At 42.9% G+C, this 22,548-nt stretch overlaps 1 protein-coding gene and 1 long non-coding RNA gene across 12 annotated transcripts in view; one reads left to right on the forward strand and one right to left on the reverse strand.

Moving 5' to 3' along the window:
- PARD3 (par-3 family cell polarity regulator) overlaps positions 1-1,584 on the reverse strand; it is a 641,307-nt gene extending 639,723 nt beyond the window's left edge. For 6 of the 11 annotated variants that reach the window (XM_067542631.1, XM_067542629.1, XM_067542624.1 and 3 more), the window contains exon 1: positions 1,003-1,582. In XM_067542631.1, the coding sequence (XP_067398732.1) occupies positions 1,003-1,122 (120 nt within the window). In that variant the 5' untranslated portion in view covers positions 1,123-1,582. Of the gene's footprint in view, positions 1-1,002 lie in introns of all 11 variants that reach the window. The other 5 variants (XM_067542625.1, XM_067542622.1, XM_067542627.1 and 2 more) reach the window with 3 other exon arrangements.
- Positions 1,585-1,665: 81 nt separating this feature from the next.
- Positions 1,666-4,095, forward strand: LOC137149217 (uncharacterized). The gene is made up of 2 exons (XR_010918703.1): positions 1,666-2,005; positions 3,188-4,095. It is a non-coding gene; the product is annotated as an uncharacterized lncRNA (long non-coding RNA).
- Positions 4,096-22,548: the final 18,453 nt, after the last annotated feature.

Below are 22,548 nucleotides of genomic sequence, written 5' to 3' on the forward strand. Positions count from 1 at the left end.
AACAAAACACTCTTTAAAAGTTTAACCCATCCCTAACTTTTTTGTTCTCCAGTCGATTCTCTTTCCAGTACCTCTCATCTCTCTGGGAGTGCAAAGGACGTATTGCTTTTTCAGATATAAACATTAGATGCCTGTTGTTTTGTGAACTCCACACATTTCACTGTTCTTTTCCTCGGGGCCTGGAGCAGCTGGGAAGCCTGGGGCTGGATTTGAACTCTTTGCAGTAACTACTGCCCAGGAAAGAGAAATCATTTTAAAGGAGACTTGCTTTGGGGATTTTAATTTTGCTGTTTCAAACATCAGACTTTGAAGATGTAACAAAACCTAAAGCATGCGGGTTACACAGCCTTCTCCGTGACAATTAAACTAACAAAATGTGACCCTCAAAGTGACATCCAATATCCAGTTTGGATTGTTGCTGTGCATTTACGGTGTATGCAACCAGCATTAAGAAAAACAGAGACAGAGAGAACAAGGGGTCCTCTCCCCCTTTTTTAAGAACACACCTAACAAGAGGCTCACTTGCTTGTTACAAAATAGTAACAAAGAGTTCAGGCCCCAAAATTGCAACTGTAGCTCGCTAGCGGATAAATCTCAGCTTCCCCAGACCTAAGCCATGTTCAGTTAAGCAACTCCTTTCACACAGACACACGCTCCCTACCCCCCGGGCCGGGCCGGACAAGCCAGCAGCGCTGTAAACTTTACTGTCAGGAAAAGAGGAGCAGCAGCTGCCCCCCGTATGGCCCCACTCCCCGCGCTTCTTCCGTCCCTAGAGCTCTCAGCCAGGTGGGACACCCCCAAACTCCCCCGAGAAGGGGGATTGCAGAAGGCCAGGCCAGGCCCCATCCCCACGTCTCTCCCCAGCAGAGCGGAGTAGAGTAGAGCAGAGCAGGCTGCACTTTTCCCCTTTTATCCCCTCCTCCCTCCCCCTTTCCAGGAAGCGCCATATTGATCCCAGGCGCCCTCTCCCTGCTCCGGCTGCTTCGTCCCCCGCTCGCTCACCTTGGCGATCGCCTTCTTGTACCTCGTCACCGCTTGCTGGATGAGGCTGAAAACTTTCATGGTGCCGTCCCCGCAGGGCACGACCACCCGGGTCCGCCCGAAGCACACGGTGACTTTCATCCTGCCCCGGCCGCGGCCCCGCACACGCTCGGCCCCCAGGCGCGGGGCGGCTGCTCCGGGTCGGGCGCGCCTGGCTCTGCGCTTCTCCCCCCCAGGCCAGCCGCCAGCCGCGGGCAGGAGCCCGACCCCAGGGCGGGCGGGCTGCGGCTGCTGCTGCTCCGAGTCCTGGGGCTGCGGCGGGGGGCCCGGCTCACATGCTCGGCCGGGGCGATGCCAGCGCTCGCGGCTGCCTCTGGCCACCTGTTCCGCGTCTCTCCTCCGGAGCGCAGCGAGGCGGCGGCGGCTGCTGCTCGCTCACATGCGGCGGCGGCGGCGGGGGGAGGAAGGGCCGCGCTGTCTCCCCGCGATGGACGCGCAGGGCATTGCCGGCCCGCTCGCTCTGCCTGTGGGGCGGGTGGGCGCGGCCCTCCCCCAGCCAGCCGGCGGCAGAGGCGGCCAGGGTGTGGGGCTGCGCCCGGCCCGGCCCGGCCCGCCTCCCTCCTGGCACAGTCACAGCCCCGGGGGGGAGGAGGGACGGTCATGGGGGCGGGGAGACGGAGCCTGCAGCGGGGAACGACCGACTCGAGGCAGGCGGGCCGGGACTGGGAGAGGCTGTGGGGAGCTGGGGACGAAACGGGAGCCCAGGCGGCCCCCTGCTCCTCTTTATGCTGGGCGCTAACGGCTCTGGACGAAGGACGGAGGCGCCCGGCCTGGCCGCCGTCTCCTTCCCGCAGCGGGGAGCTCAGCTCAGCTCAGCAACGGAGCCGGTGACTCGAGCTCCGCCAGCCCCGTGCACAGCTTCTCAGCCCCACACCCCCAGCCTCACGCGGGGAGGTGGGCGATGTTAGCCCTGGCACGTCAAGGGGAAGCAACCCTGGGGCAGAGGGAGCCGTGCCCAACCTAGGTGGGTGAAAGCCGGCCCAGTTTGACCTACTCCACCTGGCAGGGGCAGGTTTAAAACCTCCTCACCCCACTCCAGGCGCCTCTCTTCACACCCTCCTTTCTTGGGGCTCTAGCATCCTGAAAATGGGGCCTTTCACAAAACGACAAGGGCCTGCTTTGTCCACATACCGGCCTCTGCCTAGGGCCCTGGCTTCTGGAGGCACCTGAGTGTAGCAGCATCCCAGCTTTCAATTTTAGACAAGCTCCCAGCCCTCCTGGTTGTAAAGAAAAGCTTAAAAAGCAGGGACATCTGTAAACAGCCTGAAACAAGAGCTCTGACAGGGCTGGACTACCCAATGTATCTCTATGGGTGTTAACTCCAAGACCTACTGCTCTTGGGGGCCCTAACAACTCACAGCAGGGGACTCTTGGTGTAGCGGGAGGAGAGGAGTGCAGCAGGGCACTAAGCAGATGCACTCTGGGCCTCCTGAGGGAAGGAGGCCTATGCTGCTGTTCCTGTGTGTGTTAAGGGTGCCACATTCCTCTGACCCTGCTTCTTGGAAAGGGGGAGGAAGCCACTGTCATTCCAGGTGGGGAGCAGGGCCATGACACAGAGGTGGGCTGGTGGGATGCAGCCATGGCATGCCTATGTCCTCAGGTTGCCTTCATCCAGCCATCCACTATGAAATCAATTTCTAGCCTGATATTTTGCATGTTTGAGACACATTAAGTGAAAAGAGTCATGGCAGCCACCTTTGGCAATTTTGGCTGGCGGACCCAAGACAGGAAGGGCTAGAATAACGTACAAAAGCACACATTTATATTTTTTGTCTAGACACAAACTGGATCAGTATGAACAGATCCTTGTTGACTTTAATATGTGTCCACTTGCATGGATCCAAATCAGTGGGGCATGGAAGGAGCTAGGGACAGAAATCTATGTTTCCTGCTCCAGGTATCTTTACTGGATCCTAGGTCCCTACAATTTCCCACCTTGTGGATCATCAGCAAGAGGCAGGAGGAGCAGCCATACCTTTCTGCTGACTGAGAGAAGTCTCCCATCACTCTAAGGTTGCTCTTAGTTGTCATGACTGGGAAGTAGAGGACCCTGGACCCCAAGGAGCTTGGTTAGTCAATAGGAGACAGGCCCATACACAGCGATGCATGTGGAAATGAACCATTCTCCCTTCTGGTGTTTTCACAGGGTCACCCTACACAGATTTTGCCCACTCAGATTTGGAAGATGGTCTTCAAAGAGGATATTATTTTTATTCTTGTTAGCTCAGCAGAGCCAACAGAGTGTGATGAGTAAACTGGAATATATCCTATCATGTGTGACATCAGTAAAATTGCAATTACAACTCCATTGAAGTCAAAGGGATTTACAAATGTCACTGACAGCATTATTAGAAGACAATGATGTTGCCCAATTGTCAGTAATTGTTCAATTTGGCCTGCAGAATCTTTATTACGGATAGTGATATACAAGAGAGAAAGATCCCAGATTGATTTGCCGAGTACAGGCTATGTTTTCAGAGCAGATGATTAGAAAAAAACCATCTTTTTACACTTGTAAATTGAGTACATTTGGAGGACAATAAGCATGGACCCACATAGTGCCATTTTTGAAGAGTAAAACCATACTTTAATGTCTGTCTACAAAGAGCCAACAGGACTTTGGTTTTAAGGTTTCTTCTGAAGGTTCCACACACAGTGAACTGCATAGCATAATGATGAAACTCTGTTCATCTATCTCAGAAGGCAATACGATTGAGTCAACTCTTCCAGAATTGGGAACTATAAGTCTACTAAGTTTAAGTATTCCAAATCTGACACAGACAATAGAGTTATCTATGATTAAGTAGTGCACAATCAGAAACACTGAGATGTGCAATAATTAAAGGATTGGGTTACTGTTATTTTGCAGACATCTAGGGTGAAATCTTGGCCCCACTAAAATCAATGAAAATTTCACCATCAACTTCAGTGGAACCAGGATTTCACCCCTACTTCTTAAAGTAAACTATGCCCTATTCTACATAACCAGTTTTGGGTTAAGAAGTGGGGGGAGGGAGTTACTGATATTCTTTTCTACCAGTATTATTTCAAAAAGATTCATTGTTTAAAATGTTAAAACTTCTACTTTGGGCAGGAAGGGAAACAAGCCAGACTTATTTGATTGTAGCCACATACTAAAAAGAATTTGTCATCAAAATTTTGCCCTAAGATGTGTGTGACCTGATAGTTATTATTTATATTAGCCTAGTGCGAGTCATGGACCAGGACCTTATTGTGCATAGTGCTGTACAAACTCAGAACATAAAGATGGTCCCTTCCCCAAGGAGTTTACAAGCTAAGTATAAGACAAGAGGCAGTTTGATATAGACAGATGTGGGAATACAAGGAATGAGACAATATTGAGATGAGTGTGGCAAGACTGCATTTGTCAAGGCCAAAGAAAACGGACGTTGCAGTAATCAAGACGTCAGATGATGAGGCCTTGGATGAGAATTTTAGCTTTGTGATAGACCATAATGACATCAGAGCTCTTCATAGCTTTGGGAGAAATTATTTCCAATTAAATATTCTCTGCATAGGCACTAATGCTGTAGAAACTGCACGTTCATAATATTGTATCGTAACCCTTTAAGTACTATAATATGTACCGGATATTAGTAGATTTTACTACACTAAGTTCCTAACGTTTCTTTTCTTAGTGAGTATAGTGCAGAATGCTTTTGAAAAGTAATTAGCTGGCAATCCTGTAAATTGAACCCCTCAACCCAGGTAAAGTCTGGACAATAGCAGTGTGACCTTTTCCACAGCCCCCTGCTAATGTGTCCATCTCTGATATTGAGATAGCACCTTATGAAGATTGTCCTTTTCCACATCCACTGAATCACTGGCCTGTCTGCTGATATAGCCTGAGATGCAAAGTTTGATTCCTTCCCCCACCACGCATACACCTTAAAGGCTATTCCAAAGCCACTGAAGTCTATGGAAGTCTTTCCAGTGTGCTTTGGACAAGACCTAAGAACTGCGTTGAAACAACCAGCTCATTTCATACAGGCTGCAGAACAATCATCAGATGCTTTCATACACTAGTAACCTGTACTGAATTTGAACTAGTGATGTAATCATGAAAGAAACTGTATCCCTCTATATAAGAGGCAGTGTGTCTAGGGACAGGTCTACATCTAAAACGCTGCAGCAGTGCTGTTGTAGTACTTCAGTGAAGAAGCTACCTATGCCAATGGATGGGCTTCTCTCACCAGCATAGTTAATCTACCTCCCCAAGGGATGGCAACTCTGTCTACAGGAGAATTCTCCCATTGATTTAGCATGGTTTACATGGGGAGTTAGGTTGGTTTAACTACATTGGTGTGGATTTTTCAGACCCCTGAGTGACATAGTTATACCAATCTAATTTCCTAGTGTAGACCTGGCTTAGTAGTTACAGTAGGAGAAAAGCATCTGGAAGTTCTCTCCCCTAAAGGACTGCCATCGAAGTGTGGTGTGCTTTTAACCTCTCTGTACTTCAGTGTTCCCATAATTAAAATAGGAATAATACATTTCTCATAGGAATATTTTGAGGCTTAGTTAATGTTATTCAGATCATTGAATAAAAGTTTCTCTCAGATATGCACACATACAAAATATTATATATCCATGTGACAGAATGCTAGGTGAGAACACTCTGAGTCAGCCCTCTGCCCCTGGAACCCTAATTAAGGGGGAATGGGATCCAGCTGAGGAAGCCTGCAGGGACTGGGCTAATGGGGAGCAGCTGTGGAGCTCATTAGCTGGGCATTATAGATACCAGGAAAGAACTGAAAGAGGGATGATAGCCTAGCCAGAAAGGGAGAAGCCATAGTAAGAGAGTGAGTGGCCCTTGGGTCTGTGGGGCCCTGGAGGTTGTGAAGCTGGACCTTATGAAGCTGGTGGTGGGTGGTATGCTGAAAATAAAGAGCACTGATGAAAGCACAGAGCAGAGGTCTCCAAGTGGTGTTTGGGAGCAGAGGTGGAGCAGCAGGGGGACCCTGAGTGAAACTGCTACAATCCTATTATTCTGAACTGTGTGCTGCCATATTATAATATTTTAATGTGTTTATTGCCTGATTTAAGGCCAAATCTTATAAATTCACACTCACATGAATAGTTTCAGTACTAATGTGAATAAAGCATTTCAGGATCATATCATTAAAGGGATTAAATTACTCCCAGTGTCTGTGGAATTCCTACCTTCCTGTTTCTCCCCCCTCCCTTCCCTCTCCCCCCAAAAAATATGCAAACAGCTCTAATGCAAGATTGTTGCATGTTGGGTGTCTTTGTTTTTTTTCAAATCTTATTTTATTCAAGCAAGAATAAGTATACAATAATAAAAAGGGCTATATAGCCACACACACACAAAAAAAACAAATTTTCTGAAAGTCTCCAAGGGCTAATTATGCAAGATGAATGAAGTATGAAACATTATAAAAGATTATGAAAAAAGGATTATACTAATTAGGAGGAAAAGTGGCAAGACTGATGGTTTATATAAATTACAAGTACTTTCAATGTACTTAATGAAAGATCCCATGTTTCAATTGGGGTGATATATATATCTTTTGGATGCTGAGTTTTGCAGTGGCTAATTATGCCCCAGGATTAGACAAACCATTTATTAATTGGTGCATTGGTGGAAGATTTCCATTCTGAGGCAATTACCACTCTGGCAGAAAGGAGTAGGTGATGAAACAGGAGATGGAAATAGTCAGAGTTTATTATTAATAATGATTTATATTAGAGTAGCACCTAAATACCTCAACCAAGTTGGAACTCCATTTATAAACATGTAGTAAATGACAGCCACTACCCCAAAGAGATTCTGTTGAAGCCCAATGCAGCTAACCTGACATGATTATTTAAGTATCAAAATATATATGATCAGTAGAATGACATTGGGTTCTAGGAATGTTTGTCAGATGGGCATTTCAAAGTTGGATGTCAATTTATGGGTTACAAATGACTTTTGGTCTAATAATAATAATATTTCACACTAACTCAGTTTATGTCTTGTTTCAATGTGACGCAGTTTTAAATATAAAGATATTAAACTCAATCTGAATATGTTATGGAAAGGCCAGCACAGGTCAGGCACTACTGGAAGGATTGAAATAAATAGGAAGAAAGGGCTTGTATGCTGATTAACTGTTACTTAGACGATGCAGACAAAACAAAAAACCCATTCAGAAATTTTGTAGACAAGGTACAATTTTCAAAGCACCTAAGTGACACAGAAGCCAAAGTCCTATTTTCAAAAGTGACTTAGGCACTCAGGAGCCTAAGTCTCACTGAATGGAGGTAGATCCTCAGTGAGGACTTAGACTTAACATTGTCACACCCAACATTTAGGCGGCTTAGATTGTAAGCCCCTTGGAGCAGGAACTGCCTTTTTGTTCTGTGTATTTATAGCCCCTACCACAACGGGCTCCTGGTCCATGACTAGGGCCCCTAAGCACTACAGTAATAAATAATAACAGTAGAATCCATGGCCATCCATGAGTTAGGCACCCAGGCTCCCTATACAATGCAGAGGAAGAAATATTGGACTTGGGCAGCTAAAATAGCAGCCACATGCCTAATTGCAGCAGTCTGCTTGTGGTGCAGACATACCCTATGGCTATGTCTACACTACAGCTTATGTCGGCAGAACTTATGTCACTCATGAGTGTGAATAAACCACTCTGCTGAGTGACATAAGTTACACCTACATAAGTGCCAGTGTAGACCCGCTGATATAGCTTCTGCCGCTCGCAGAGGTGATTTTATAATGCTGATGGGAGAGCTCTCTCCTGTCGGCATAGAGTGTTTTCTCACCAATGGCACTGCAGCATCATACCTGTAGACATGCATTGTGGATCTAGATGCTGAGGGTAAGCCTACACTGCAATAAAAGACTTGTGGCATGGCTGTGGCTGGCCTGGGTCAGCTGACTCAGGCTTGCAGGCTTAATATGCAGGACTATAAAATTGCAGTGTAGATATTTGGGTTTGGGCTGGATGCCAGGCTCTAAGACCCCATAAGGTGGGAGGGTCTCAAGAGCCCAGGCCTGAATGTCTACACTGCAATTGTATAGTCCGGAAGCCAAGCCCCATGAGCCCAAGTCAGCTGACACAGACTCTGAGACTCAGTCCTGTGGTTTTTAATCACAGAGTAGATGTACCCTAAGTCACTGAGGTGCATTTGAAAAAGTTATGCGTAGGCCCCGTCCTGCCAAAACTTGTGCATATACTTAATTTTATGCTCTGAGAGTAATCCCATTGATTTTAGTGAGACTACTCAGTGCATTAAATTAAGGACATGCACAAGTCTTTGCAGGTTTGTAGCCTACAACATGAATGTCACAGAACATTATATATACATACACATGCACACATATATATACATCTGCAAAAGATTTATGTAATTGTTTCTTTGCATGGCCAGCTATGTAAAATGAGGACTGAACTATTTTACAGAAGACCAGGATAAAAATGATTTAGAGAAATCTTAGGAGGTGAACATCTACCTACGGCTATGTCAAAAATTGTAGTCCCTGAACTTGTAAATATGCATATAAGTAACTTTACCCATTGATGGACATTTACTAAATACTCTGTTTACGATCATATTATTCTTCCATGAGATTAGGGTAGTGCTTTATTAAGTGTAACAAGTAACAGTAGGTGATTTCTGATCCATTTGATATTATGTTGTTGTGTGACCATTTCTTAAGAAAATTATTTAAATTAAGAAAATTGTCTCATTTCAATTTCAGTTATTTCAATATAAAATCACTACAGTATTAGTTTAAAAAAGGAATGAAATCCTTCTATTCTTGCGAGAAAACAGATTATAATATTTTCATCTGCTAAGAAGACCAACACTGTCAGGAGTTTGAAACTTCCAGTACTACAAAACACAATATGCCTTGGTATCTCTAGTGACAAAACAAGAAAGGGATAAAAGCACAAGTGGATGCATATGTATGTGCATATGTATGTGCCTCTATATACAAAAAAGCTACATTAAGAAAACATAATTTAGATTGCAAAATCAAGCACTTCAAAGTTAGGAAATGCCAGATTTAAGGGTACCTGTGCAACCTTAATTCTGCTATCTTGTGAATGCATCTTGTGCACTGATGAGGTAAGTGTCCTGTGGAAAAAATAGTATGTCATCCTGTAATTAAGGACTGTCTCATAATGAATATGCATAAGGATGCTGAATTAAAGTTGTACAGACAATTTTAAACCTGCCAGCTCCTCCATACTATTAATGTGAATGTAAATATAAAATCATTTAAATAGCAAAATTAAGTAATCGTCATCTTTCAAGTGATCCATGTTATTAAGAGCCTGTATTAAATGTATTAAATACAATTTCAGGGGTTTTCCTTCCTATTATGATCTGAAGACCACAACACATCAAAATAATGCAGTTAAATTACCAAAGGCAAAATTGTATTATATTGGTTAAATATTTTTAAGACTCAGGATGTTCATTTAATTTCATTTTCAGGGTTCTTAGAAGTTCTCTGCTATCATAAAACTATTTTAAGATTGCGTGACCAGTCTGGAGTAGATCTTAATCTGCAAAAGCTACTTCAAGACATTTTGAGTCTGCTAAAAGGTTGTCCCCCTCCGTCCTTATTCTTCTTCCAGATTCTCAGTCATTTTTGGCTGGGATTCATGTCAAATAGTGGGTATATTCCACCTTACAAACTATGTACAGGTTTTATAAATATATTAAGAAATAATTTCTCAGCTGGCACTACTCTGACCTGTTAAAGGATCCCAGTTTAATTTCTGCTTCCATTAATTTCCTTTTTGAACTAAAAGGCAAAGGAATGTATTGTGGCATTCATCAATGAACTCTCTGGCTGATTAAGGAGCAGCATTGGTAGGATGTAATGGGAATTCCATCAGGTCCTCACGGGTTGAAATTTGGTGGCCGGAACATGGGGCCTCACGGGGGACTTAAAGAAAGGCAAAAAGAGGGTGGAGACTTTCTTGGTTTCACAGGAATATAGAGAATTACATATACAAACATACCCTCAGAAAACCTAGATCCCTGTTACAAGTTTATATAGACACATTAGTTTGGCCATTGTAACTCCATCTACATCGCCATAAATATTTACTGCAGAGCAAGATTCTGAAGTGCCTGCAAAATTAATTTTCTAATGTATAAACAACAAAGAAGTGGCAAAGTAGAAAGGATAGAGTATGCATTTACCAAAGCTCCTTGTCAGAAGTGTGACCAGGACAAACACAAATATCTTGAATGCTGCTGCAGCATAACTCTTTGATGATTTCCCATATACTCTGAAAAGCTGTGGAAGTGCACCATGGCCCAATTTCAGAGTTGTTGACCACCTGCAGTTTCCACTGAGGAGGAATAGTGGATGCTCAGCCCCTTGGAAAATTAGGACACTTCCATCAAAATCATTTTGGGGCTAAATCAGATGAGAAGAAGGAATAAGAGCAAAGGAATGGGGGAAGGGAGACACACCCAACTTCATTCTTTCCTTCCTCTTATTTTTCTTTATATCCTTTCTTCTGTCATTTCTTCTCTCCTCTTCTTTTTTCTCCTACCTCTCCCATCTTTTATTCTCTTTATCGCACCCCTTTCCATTTCTCCTTCCATCTACCACAAACCTTTTCCCTCTCCTTCATCTTGTCTTCCTTAACTGTATTTGCAGCTGCTGAAATGCAGTAAAGAGAAGAATGAAGTGAAATAGGAGACTCCCTGTGCTGAGCTAAACTGTGACAGCTTGTCATATATGGTAAATACTACTTCATTTTGAAGAAAAAAAAAGACGCTGACAATAAACAGAAGAAGCTACAGTTACCCAAATGCAATTACAGTGTTTTATGGTGTATCAGACTGCTTTAATTCTTAAAACAATTCTGCATTGGTTTAAAATCCATAATCTAAACTACTTCTTGGAGGTTATACCTGGTGAAATTAAAGGCAGTACTCTCAGCACGTGTACTTATCAGTTTCATGAAGGTGCGTATTTCAAGAGAAGCAAAAGTGGTGTGAATGCAATCAGCAAGTAAGATCTTTCCCCCCACTTTGTTTTTCTAACTTGCTGTCTTCTACAATGAATGGAATATTGTACACTCCAGAAGTTGCTGTGGGTAGAAAGGGTGCAGTATAGGGAGCTAGTGCACAGTGCCAAAAGGAGAGTCTTCACTCAGGTCTCATCTTGTTTCTCTTTGAGTAAACAAGAGTCCTATACACCCAGCATTTCAAGCATAGAGTTATCATTCTGGGAACAGATCAAATAGTTGATATCTCCCCGATCTGTGATTACTATCATCTTTACATAGGAGAATTTACTGAAATGGTATCGGATCAAATTCTCTTCAGCAGGGACTCTCTATGCCTGTCTGAGGGCAGAATTTGACCTGGATGTACTAATACACCTTTAGGCAGGTGTGTCTGCTTCATAGTAATCCCTGCGGGGCTAAATGTGGTACTGTGGGCACTCACTGCCTCAGTCTACTGGTTGTAGCTGTAAGCTTGGCATCAGTCCATACCCAGCTCAATAACAAACACAAACTTTGGCAAGCTGTACTTTTAAATACACAAACAAAACATAACTCCAAGTCAAATGCCTATCTGCAGTGCTTGAGGGACTGGGCCTGGGCCCAGGCCCAGGCCTAGCCCTGGGGTTCTGGGCTATCACGGAGGAGGACCTGCTCTGTCCCACTCCCATCCTGTACTGCCCTGAGACATAGGCAACCATTCTTAACTGGCCTGCTGGCTCTTGATAGGTCAGTATTTCTTCCTGGCCCTTCTAGGCCTCTGGCAGACTGTCTTATGGGAAACCTGGTCTGAGTAACGGGTTTCAGGGCACCGATGCCTCCAGCAGAGGGTAGAGAAGGCTCACTAGATCCCATCATGCACCTAAAACAAAATAGATAGGTTGGACAAATAAGATTAGCTCTGTTGATCTTCTGGCTACTATCCTACTGGTAGGGAATACATTACAAACTTGGAATTTTTTCTGATTTGCCACAACATCTCACAACTGTAGCATACCAATGCAGTGCTGTCATTATACCAGTGGCATCTGTTCTGGGTATTCATCTGACCCAGTGTTTGACGATTATTCACTTATAGAAATTTAAATGGACACTGTGAAGGTTTAAATCATATTCTGAAATTCATTTTTTCTTGTTTAAAAATGTAGCCTTGCTACTACTGACACAATAAGAACATAAGTTATGCATCAGTTTGAGGAATTCACAAGCAGTAAATCACCAGGATGGATGTTATTTATCACAGAGAGGCAAAAGAAATAAGGAGTGAATAAGTAGAGATACAGATCAGCATGTGCAAATATAGCCTTAAAAACATCAACTGTTCCCCAAAACTGGAAAATTGCCAAGCTACTGCCTGTCTTTAGAAAAGGAGCCCAGTGACATCCCAGATCTGCAAACCTCACCTCAATTCCAGGGAAACTGATTGGGAATCTAATTGAAGATAGACCAGTACAGGACTTGGATAAGTAAAATCTGATAAGGTCAAACAAACCCATTTTCTATTAAAAAAAACCTGTTCCTGTTCAACTTGTTAAATGTATTAGAAATAGCTGATAAAACAGTGGATAAAAACAATGTGGTTGACACTATCATGGTTTGACAAATGCAGTTGCTCACTCACCAATAGTGAGTGTGGAATTTTTCCTGGAACTGTGGGACTTACCAATGATATATTGGAGAATTTAAGCTTTAATTTCTAAAAATGCGTATTTCCAGATCCAGATAAAAAGATAGTATTTGAAATGAGAGTGAGTGAAGTGCTGTTTTTCTGTCAGTCAGAAACAATTTTCAAAAGTTCAAACTATTAAAGAGAGGAGTGAGCTGACTCCAAGTTTCTCAACTATTGACTATGAAGCCTGCCTGTCACACTCTTGTTGACCATATCTTCCACTATTATGATAGTGATGTGGCAGTACCACTGTAGTTAAGGTTGCCTCACAACTTCTATTTAAAGATAGACATTTCTAAGACCTCTAAAATCAACGTGCTTAGTCAGATTCCTTTGAAATTTGGTATGCCTCAGGAGGGTGCAGAGTATGATAAGACGTCCAAATTTGGGGTCATGTGAGCTACAGGTTGCAGAGATATAAGCCTGGAAAAAATAGCCACTTTTCAAAAAGTTTCTAAGTAGGACTTTTTTGTGCAGTGCTAGATATCAAATTATTAATGTGATACGGTCAAAATGGTCTCAGCTTGTCAAGTTTTACCCACAGTTGTGCATGGCATCCCCAGTAAGTCTTTGGGGAACCCAAACTGTGAACAGTATTTAAGAAAATGTACATTGTTTACAGCACACATATGCCAGTACAGAAAAATATATTACATAGATTATATATATATATATAGAGAGAGAGAGAAGGTTTCCATTCCTGGCATTTAATATGCTTTAAAACTCAACTCTTGTACGTGCTCCAAAATCCAAATGGTTACTCAGTTTGCTTTGAAATTTGGTGTCCTTGATGAGGGCACAGGGTAATGTTAACTACTGCAAATTTGAGGTCATTTGACCAAAGGGCTCCTCTGCCCCCCGCGTTTCCTTCTGTGACCTTGTACTGTTAAGATGAGAGGTACTCGTGTGTGGATTAGGGATGTGAAAAATTACTTCAATTAAGAATCCATTTTAAATAGAACGTTTAAACGCTCAGGAGGGGGGAAGAGCCATGCTGGGCTGGGCTCCTCATGGCCAAGTGAGAGCTGCCTAGCTGCAGTGGTAGCTGGGCAGCTCTCACTCGTGGGGAGTTGAACCGAGCCCCGCTGCGGCTCGCCTCCTCATGCTGGGATCTATGCCTCCCCCCACTGGTGGGGAGCCGAGCCCAGCTGTGGCTACCCCGTGCTGGGCTCTGCACTTCCCCGCCAGCAAAAGCTGCCGAGCTGCTCTCGCTAGCAGGGAGCCAGCCCAGCTGCCATTCCCCTCCCCCGCCCCCACTTTAAATGGTTATCAGCTGTTTAAAACATTTAAACAACTGATTACCATTTAAACATTTAACCTTTTACATCCCTAGTGTGGATGAGCCACAGACTTCATTGAGATTGATGGCTGTGAACTCACTCTTCAATTAACATAATTAAGGATAAATTAATCACAAGCCCCACCTAGGACAAAAGGAGCTTTTGAGTGAGTGGTTGGTGGTTGCTATAATTGGTGAGCCTTGGGTGGTTGTAACAGGGTGGTTCACCTCTTAAGGGCTGGGGCTAGCCAACCCTGATTACACAGTGAACCACACCTGGGAGGACAGGGGGAGAGATCAGGATGATTGGCCTATAAAGAGCAGGAGGAAGCAGCAATGAAGTGGGAGAAGGAGAAAGAAAAAGAAAAGAAAAGAAAAGAAAAGAAAAGAAAAGAAAAGAAAAGAAAAGAAAAGAAAAGAAAAGAAAAGAAAAGAGAGCAGACTTGCAGAGTGGGAAGGGCCTTTGCAGGGAAGACCTTGAGAGGAAGGGAGCTGTGACAAACAGGAGCCTCCTGTGGGGATGCCTGAATGGAATTTGGGTCTATAGGCTAGTGCCAGAAGGTGATGCTCGGATGGGTCTATAGGCTAGTGCCAGCTAGGATGAGCTGAGGGGGTGGGCTGAAAACAGATTAGTACAGATGAAGAACTCTGGCTGTGAGTGAAGACAGCAGAGCTAAGTATGGATTTATGTGTGTGATAGACTTTGTGCTGGGATACTGAGGGCTGTTAAGGACTATTCCTGTTATTGGAATTGGCTCCAGGCAGAGGTGGTGGTTGCTGAGAGAGAAGCCTGTGTGCAAGTCTTAAAGGGCTCTGAAGATAGGGAAACAGCAGCATGGTGCTGCAGAGGCACCTCTGGCCATGATGGGATGCTCAGTAAATAGTAACCCTCCTACAGTGCAAAACACAGTGTCACACCCCTCACACTAATCCACGTCCTCATATCACAAACATACCTTTACCCAGCAAGTCCAGCTACTGTACCTTAGTACAGGTACACGACACTCTGACTGCCCTGAAAGTATATGCAAATAAATCCCATGGGCTATTGCAGCTTCAGGGCAAGGGAGGGAACCTGGTGTGGGCAACTTTTCCCCCCACTCCTTTTTGTCCTTTAATTAGTGTTAGATGGCAGCCTGTGGGTGAGAGTGGATGAGCTGTAAAAAGGAGGCATAGAGTAAAGGTCTGTGTGTTAGCGGGTCATACTGGGGCATTTCTGAAAGACGGCAGAGTTAAGATTGGATGACCAACCTTAACTCTGCATTTCCTGGTTTTCAGAAGTTTGAGTTTTGTTCAACTTGATGTTCTACTAGGGCATGAACTACCACCACGCAAACTTAACTCTGTGTTATTGTTTTTGGGAACCTTTTGCCATTGAATTCCTTTGGTTCAGCTCCACTACTGTTAACAATGTTGGGATTCCTAATGTAAATGGATGGTCAGGTGCTGTTGGGGTTTTTAACACAGTGTCATGTAACCCTGCTCAGAGAAGGACAAATTGACAGTGTTAAAAACACCTACACATCTTCTTTACTAGTGGCCAGATTTTTTGAAAGTATTGAGGACCCATGAGCTCCCCTTTAAGATACTGGGAGATTCTGAGTGCTCTACATTTGAAAGTCAGGCTAGGAGGCTCTCAACATTGCTAACACAAATGGAGTTGTACCCGTTTGAGCTATGGTAGGAATTTAAAAATTTTTTTGTTAGTGCAGTCTTAGCCTTTGTATCATTCTCTCTTTCTCTCTGTTTTCTCTACAACTCAGTGAATAATTCATAGAAAAAGAGAACCTGTCAAATGATTTGCTATTTCCAAACTCTCTGTTAGCATCTTACAGTTTACTTCGGGCTTGTCTACACAAACATTTAGTTCATGGCAAGCTGGGGTGCAAATCTACTCTGCACTAGCCTGCTGTGTACTAAGTGTCTGGGTGAACCCTGCTGACATGCACTAACAGTTCCTTAGTGCACTTTTATCCACTCCTGTTTCAAAGTGGGTTAGATCAAAGTGCGCTAAGGAACTGTTAGTGCATGTCAGCAGGTTAGCGTGGGATACATTTACCTCCCAGCTTCCTGTGAACTAAATGTTAATGTAGACAAGCCTGAGATGTAGCTCTTGGGGGCAGGGACTCTTTGTTCTGTATTTGTACAGTGCCTAGTACAATAGGGGGTCCTTATGCATAACTGGGATGCCTATGTTGTTGGGATGCCTTATGCCTATGGGATGCCTTATGCCTAACTCCTGTACCTATGGGTACCACAATACAAATAAAATAATAGATTACAAATATGATTTTTGCCAGATTATCCACCCACAAAATTTGATCTGAGAATCATTCATGAATTGTTCAATTATTTGATTTTTGAAATATAGGATGCATGGGTTAGTTTGCACACCTGGCTACGCAAGTTAAACTATATTGTTTCTGCTCCCTAGTTGGATGAGCAAAAGTCTCTGAGTACAAATGCTTATTCAGAATTTACTATCTGTGAATATATTTTAATATTTGCTTAAAATTTCCTGCCTGCCCATTCAAATGGCAAAATGTCTCACTTTTTAAAAATGTTCCTTCTTCTCTCTCTGGGGATTTGCCCCTCCCCACTCTTCAGGGACAGTGACAAACAAAGTCCTTGCATGGCTTCCTGCATACCTCAGTCAGTGAACATCCCCTTATCAATGCTTAGGCTAGTCCATTGTTCCTGGAATAGCTGGTTTGTTTTATGCATGCCTTAGTGAGATGTGAACTGCCCCTCTGCTCTTGGAGGGTTTTTCCTGAATCTGCTTCAAGCTATGAAACACACCTTTGGGAACATTACATAGTGAAGCCTGATAACCATATATATGACATTGTAACAAACATATCACTAAAACAATAAGGTTCAGTATGTCATGAGCATTCCAAAGACATCTTACATGACATACTTTGCATTAAACAATACACAATTACACCATTAGGGTGATAATGGGGGCTGCAGGGTGTCACAAGGCGCCTATTACCCCCCCCCCCACCACCGTATGTCCCGATTTTTCACACTTGCTACCTGGTCACCCCAGTGTGGAATCTAAAGTGGGAGCAGCTGGAGTAGTTAGTGCCTGACCAAGGCATTTTGAGGCTTCCAGCCTCCCCGGCACTAGGTGGAGCAGCAGCAGTACCACCACCTGATGGGGAAGAAGGGGCAGCTGAGAGTTCATTATTAATCTCCTCTCTTTTCAAAATCTTCTGGTTCCCCATTTCCTCCAGGGGAAAGGAATAAAGGGATTCACTGCTGCCAGCCACTTCTCCTGTCTGGTGGTGGGATGGGGGGAAGGAGATGGGACAAACACCACAAATAATATATAATCCAGAGATTTGGCATAAAGTCTCTCATTTAAAATGCAAGAAATTGCCTCAAGTATTTCATAGTTTTCAGAGGAAGGAATCACCAGCCCCATGGCCACCCTTTTTTTTGGATGGGGGGATATTTACCTCATTACAGATTCTCCATCTTGGTCAAATCTAAATAATTACATTTATAAACATTAAGAAAGGACGAGTAATGAATGAACACCTTGCAGGCATGTCAATGCACATGCAGGTAATCACACACAGGTTTTTAATTGGCTGGCTTACTGAAATTGCCCCAGAGCAGACAGGCATTCCCATTTTCCACTGTCCCAGCTGCTCCTAGGAAGCCAGGATTCTTATCCCAGTTTCTCAACTACCTGAAGACATCTGCCCCATCCATCAGGCAGAAGAGTAGAAAGGAACAAAGCATATTCCTGGCTCTGCTTCTTCTGTAAAGGTCTTCCCCCCCCACACACACACATACACCCCCAATTTTTTTAAAGAACTGGTCCCTTTGTGAGGACACATTTACATTCAGTATTACCAAACCTCAGCATTGAAAAATCATGAGATGGGTCCCAAAATCATGATGCTAAAAATATCTCATGATTTTTAAGGCAAATAATTCATTTGGGGTTCCCTTTATTTCCTTCCAGTTTCTGAATCTTTTGAGTGCATTTTGGTCACATTTTCAAGCTTTTTTTCCCCACAATCACAAGGGTGAGACTCTTACTTTTATCAAAATGAAAGCTGAGATTCTCATGTCATCACAGTTCTCCAGCAGCTGAGGATTTAAAGTAAAATATCAAATATTGCAAAAGTCACAAAAACATTGAGAGAGTTGACAACAATGGCTCAACCTAAGTTGTGAGCCTGTGGCTTAGGAATACAGATTCCTTTTGATTGTTTGTTCTGCTGCCCTATTCCCTTCCCCTTACAGCATCCCATTATTGTCAATGTTGCTTCCTCATATGATGTAGAGGCCTGTCATGACAGACATCATAATTGGTGGACTCCTCTGATATTGATCTGCTTTAACCTCTCTACCCATTCCCATCCCAGCCCCCATGGCTCACCCCTGTATATACTTTGAGCAGCAGAAGCAAGAAGGTGCTCGAATACCATGGAGATGAGCATGGCATGAAAACACAAATATCCTGGCTACATATAAAAGTAGAAAATGTAATACCAGTATGTCGTTTTTTAGAGCATGTGCAATGATTTATGAGGGTCACCATCCTTCCGACCACACTCACAGAAACAACAATCTACAACTAGGTGGTGTGTGTGTTGTCCACTGAAGCATGAAAGGATGCTGTGGTGTGTGACTCATACAAAAAAGTTTAATAATTGGTAAAGCAGCTTTGAGAAGTGGCTGGACAACAAGATCTGGCCCTTATGATCACTGCTCAGCCATTGAATGTTTGTTCTGATGATGTAAGTCTAGTAACCTAATGTCCTCAGCAGACAACTGTGGGGGTGGAGTGGATTTCTGTGGGAACCAGTTTGACCTGGTTCTCTCCATCTGAGTTTATGCTCCAGCCCTTCTGCTCCTACAGCTGCTTAATCGCTCTAGATCAAGCAGTTGTAATCTTTATAATTTGCCTCTGGATTCTTTACTTTCACTTCAGACAACACATACCAACCAGATCAGATGGACTGAGAGAGAGTCTGATCCACTACAAATTCTGCCTCCTATAACAGAAATATATTTTCTGTCCAAACTTGTATTTGTTTATGCAGTAGGATAATTTATATTAATGAAGAGAATGGAAGAAGTTTGTTGAAAGCTTGTCATCAATATTCCAACTTCCTGGTATAGAAAAGTGGCAGTCGTACATAAGAACAAATGTAAAGGGCCCCTAATTCCTTTAATTATGTCTCCATCACTCTTCTTCCCTTCTACAGACTCCTCCGGCCCTCAAACTCTATGGTATCCCATTTCTCTCTCTCTCTATCAAAGGCCATTGCTGGCTTAATGTATATCTTCACCTTTGCCAGTCTCCTCTTCTCACAGTTTCTCTTGAAAGTTCTTCCCATAACTCTCTCAGGGTTTTGCCTCACAAGACCTGCCCTCCCTTTTCCTTTTTGTTCCTGTGGAAAGTTCTTCAGATCATACCTGAAAGGAGGTAAGCAAGCCAATGACATGGGCACAATCCACACAGCTCTCTAAAGAGGTGGGAAGAGCATGTCTGATGGGGATTAAAGATATCACCGAGATTTCACAGGTGAAACTCAGAACAGAATTTGACTCTATTATTTGTAAATGTTGAAGGCCAGATTCTGCTGTCCTTACTCATGTTGAGTAGAATCTTATGGACATGAGTGGGACTAAATGAGAAAGGGTGACAGTATTCTTAGTGCTTGTGAAAGGTGCCAGACTGTCAGCTGTGGAGTCTGATTTTCTGTAGTCTTGCACCTAGGGTGAAGTGAGTGTGTGGAGAATTCTGATTTGATAGTATTTTACACAAGGGGAAGCAGCTACAGAAGGTTCAAAGCACTAAATAATTGTGCCCCCAGAGTATGATGTGCTCTGTTTATCCACAGAATAGATTCAGCATAGGCAGCAAATGTAGCAGCAACAATTTTCGTGCACCATTTTGCTAATGTGCCCCAGACATGTTGGACTGGGGGGGGGGAAGGACACCTCCATGTTTGGTAAGGTAGTTTAATATATCTTTAATACTTCAGAATAAAAACGAAATACACTCATTCTCCAAAACTGGCAAGTCATTCATTCTATTACTGGGAAGCACTGAGTGAACACATTGTACAATGCACAGTTCTGTTGATTTAGTTTATCAGAGACAGACACATATGTTTTCAATATTTATGAACATTAGAACGGTCCTTGAGAACAATGAACATTGTATTGTCTTAACCAACCAGAGAAACTGTGGATACTTCCATTTTCTTTACAATTGATAAAATAAAACCTTCTTTGTTTCCCGGTTTTCTCTGGATTAAATATTTTAATACTCGTAATTAAAAAGGCACTCTTCATTCATGATGTAGCTTCTAGGCAACACAGCTACACGCACCGGCCTTTTCCCCTTGATTGTCCACCTATGCCACAACAACCAGTCACTGGGTCCATTTAGGATCCTCAGCTGAAGCTTTGTGCGTCTTTGAAGCCAGAGATGTTAACTTCATGTAATATGGCAGATCATATTATTGATCATTTTAATTAAAGGTGTGCCCAGAACAAGAAACGCTAGACCCAAACACACCTCAAACTTAGGAAAGCCTGAATTCAGACCTGAACTTTGTAATTGTGCCATACTCTCTACAATAGCATGAGTCAAAACTTCAGATTCATTGAAGGCACCTCTGCCGTCAAACTGTGGAAAGGTTTGGCTCCTCATCCAGATTCAAACTGTGACTCTGGCTCATATTAATATTTAATGCCCTCTCTGAGGATTACACCACCTCCCAGGGAGCAACTGTAGGTCATCCTTGTGGCCCTTCCTCCCTGTGGGACCTATGTTGCATCAGTCTCCTCTAAGCAAGAACGTTAATCCCCGTTGAAAGAACTGCTATTAGCTACAGCAGTTGCTGGCAGTTGGCCCTTGGCTGAAGAAGTTCCTCTCACCAAAATGCAGAATGACCATGGATCTCAGCAATTTCAGCAAAATGTAAAACTTCTGCCTCTGCAAAGGTTTTTCCCCACAATTACAATTCTAAAGATAAGTAACAGAATTAACCGTCACTAAAATATTGTTTAAAAATATCCATACAAACTTCAATTCACGGAACAACATAAGGTTGACTAGAGAATGACGGATTGGTACTTTACATAATTTTGCCAGTACCTAGATATTGTAGTGATAGGAGTGCTAAAAAGAGGATTGAGAGAATTCATTTTCTGTTAATGTTTCAGGATTATATATATTTTTAAAAAAATCAATATTAAAGCATGACAATATATAGGTGCTGTATAAATAAATAAATAGCTCAGGGCAGAACCAGAATTCAGAGGCAGAATCAGGCAGCATTCATGTTTGTTTAAAAGAACAGAATAATTACTTCACTTGCAGTGCGTTTTTGGATCCCAGTAGAGCTGGCATAAGAGAAGAAGCACAGCTCATGAAGCCAAAGGCAAGGAAGCAACGTAGGGAACAAAATGAAAGTCACCTTGTAAACTGCAAGTTTGAACTTGCTTCTAAGTACAGTAATAAGCAAGCAGAGCGGTACTTTCTGGCAGGGCTCTGCAGTTAAAGGAGCCTGAAATAACACTGCAACCCACCACAACTGCAGCGTGTTAGTGATCTCAGAAGGAGGTGGTCAACAGCGGGTGGAGAATGCGCAGGAGTCATGAGGAAGGTCTATGATGATTATGAAAAGTAAATTTTTAAACACGGTTTAAGAGATAGATGGTAGCGTGCAGAGGGTAGGGGATTATGTCACTCCTATAATAATGATAGTGTAATGAGAATTTGTTCTTTAGAAGGAAAATGTTCCACTATCTCACTAGTGACTGTAAGAGAGCACTGCTGCTGCTCCTTGCACTTGTACGGTATCTGGTACTGGAGAATCTCTCCAAGTACTTTACAATCCCAGATGAGTGTGAACTCCTGTTGTGTAAAGATTGCTGTAATGACTTTACAGATTGGAAAGAGAGCTAAAGTGAATTGCCCAAAGCTATACAGAAAGTTAGTGCCAAAGTCAAAATAATAGAATATAACCAACATAAGTGTGGGTAGCTGTAGATAATTCAAACAGAATTCATACTGACACTTATAAAACAGCTGGCTATTCATAGACAGAAATCTTGTACTAAATTTTTAACAGATATATTTTTTCAGTAATGACCTATTAATACATGCAGCACAAATACTAGATCTCACTGTTGTCACTTAAATAAAATTCTCAAAACAGCTAATTAGGTGTATGTGTTTTTAACAATACCAGAAAAAACATGTAATATGTAATAAATTAAAATTTCTCAACCAATATTTAGATATGTAGCAAGGTTTGTTTGTTTACTCCTAAATGTCTTATCAGCAAAATTGTACTTATTCCCAAGCCATTTCCCTTGTTTCTTTCTATCCTATATTTCAATTACTACAAAATTGCATGAGTTTAACTACAAGAAGATACATTTAACCTTTACATCTGTGGCTGCATGGGTATTTCTCTTTACGGACACTCTATGTCTGATAGTGTGACACCCGCAATTTACATAAGGTAAATGGTATCACTCTGGTTACATAA

Source organism: Emydura macquarii, unplaced genomic scaffold (genome assembly GCF_026122565.2).
Source record: "Emydura macquarii macquarii isolate MOO-44397 ecotype Brisbane River unplaced genomic scaffold, CSIRO-AGI_Emac_v2 contig_719, whole genome shotgun sequence".
Lineage (NCBI taxonomy): Eukaryota > Metazoa > Chordata > Testudines > Chelidae > Emydura > Emydura macquarii.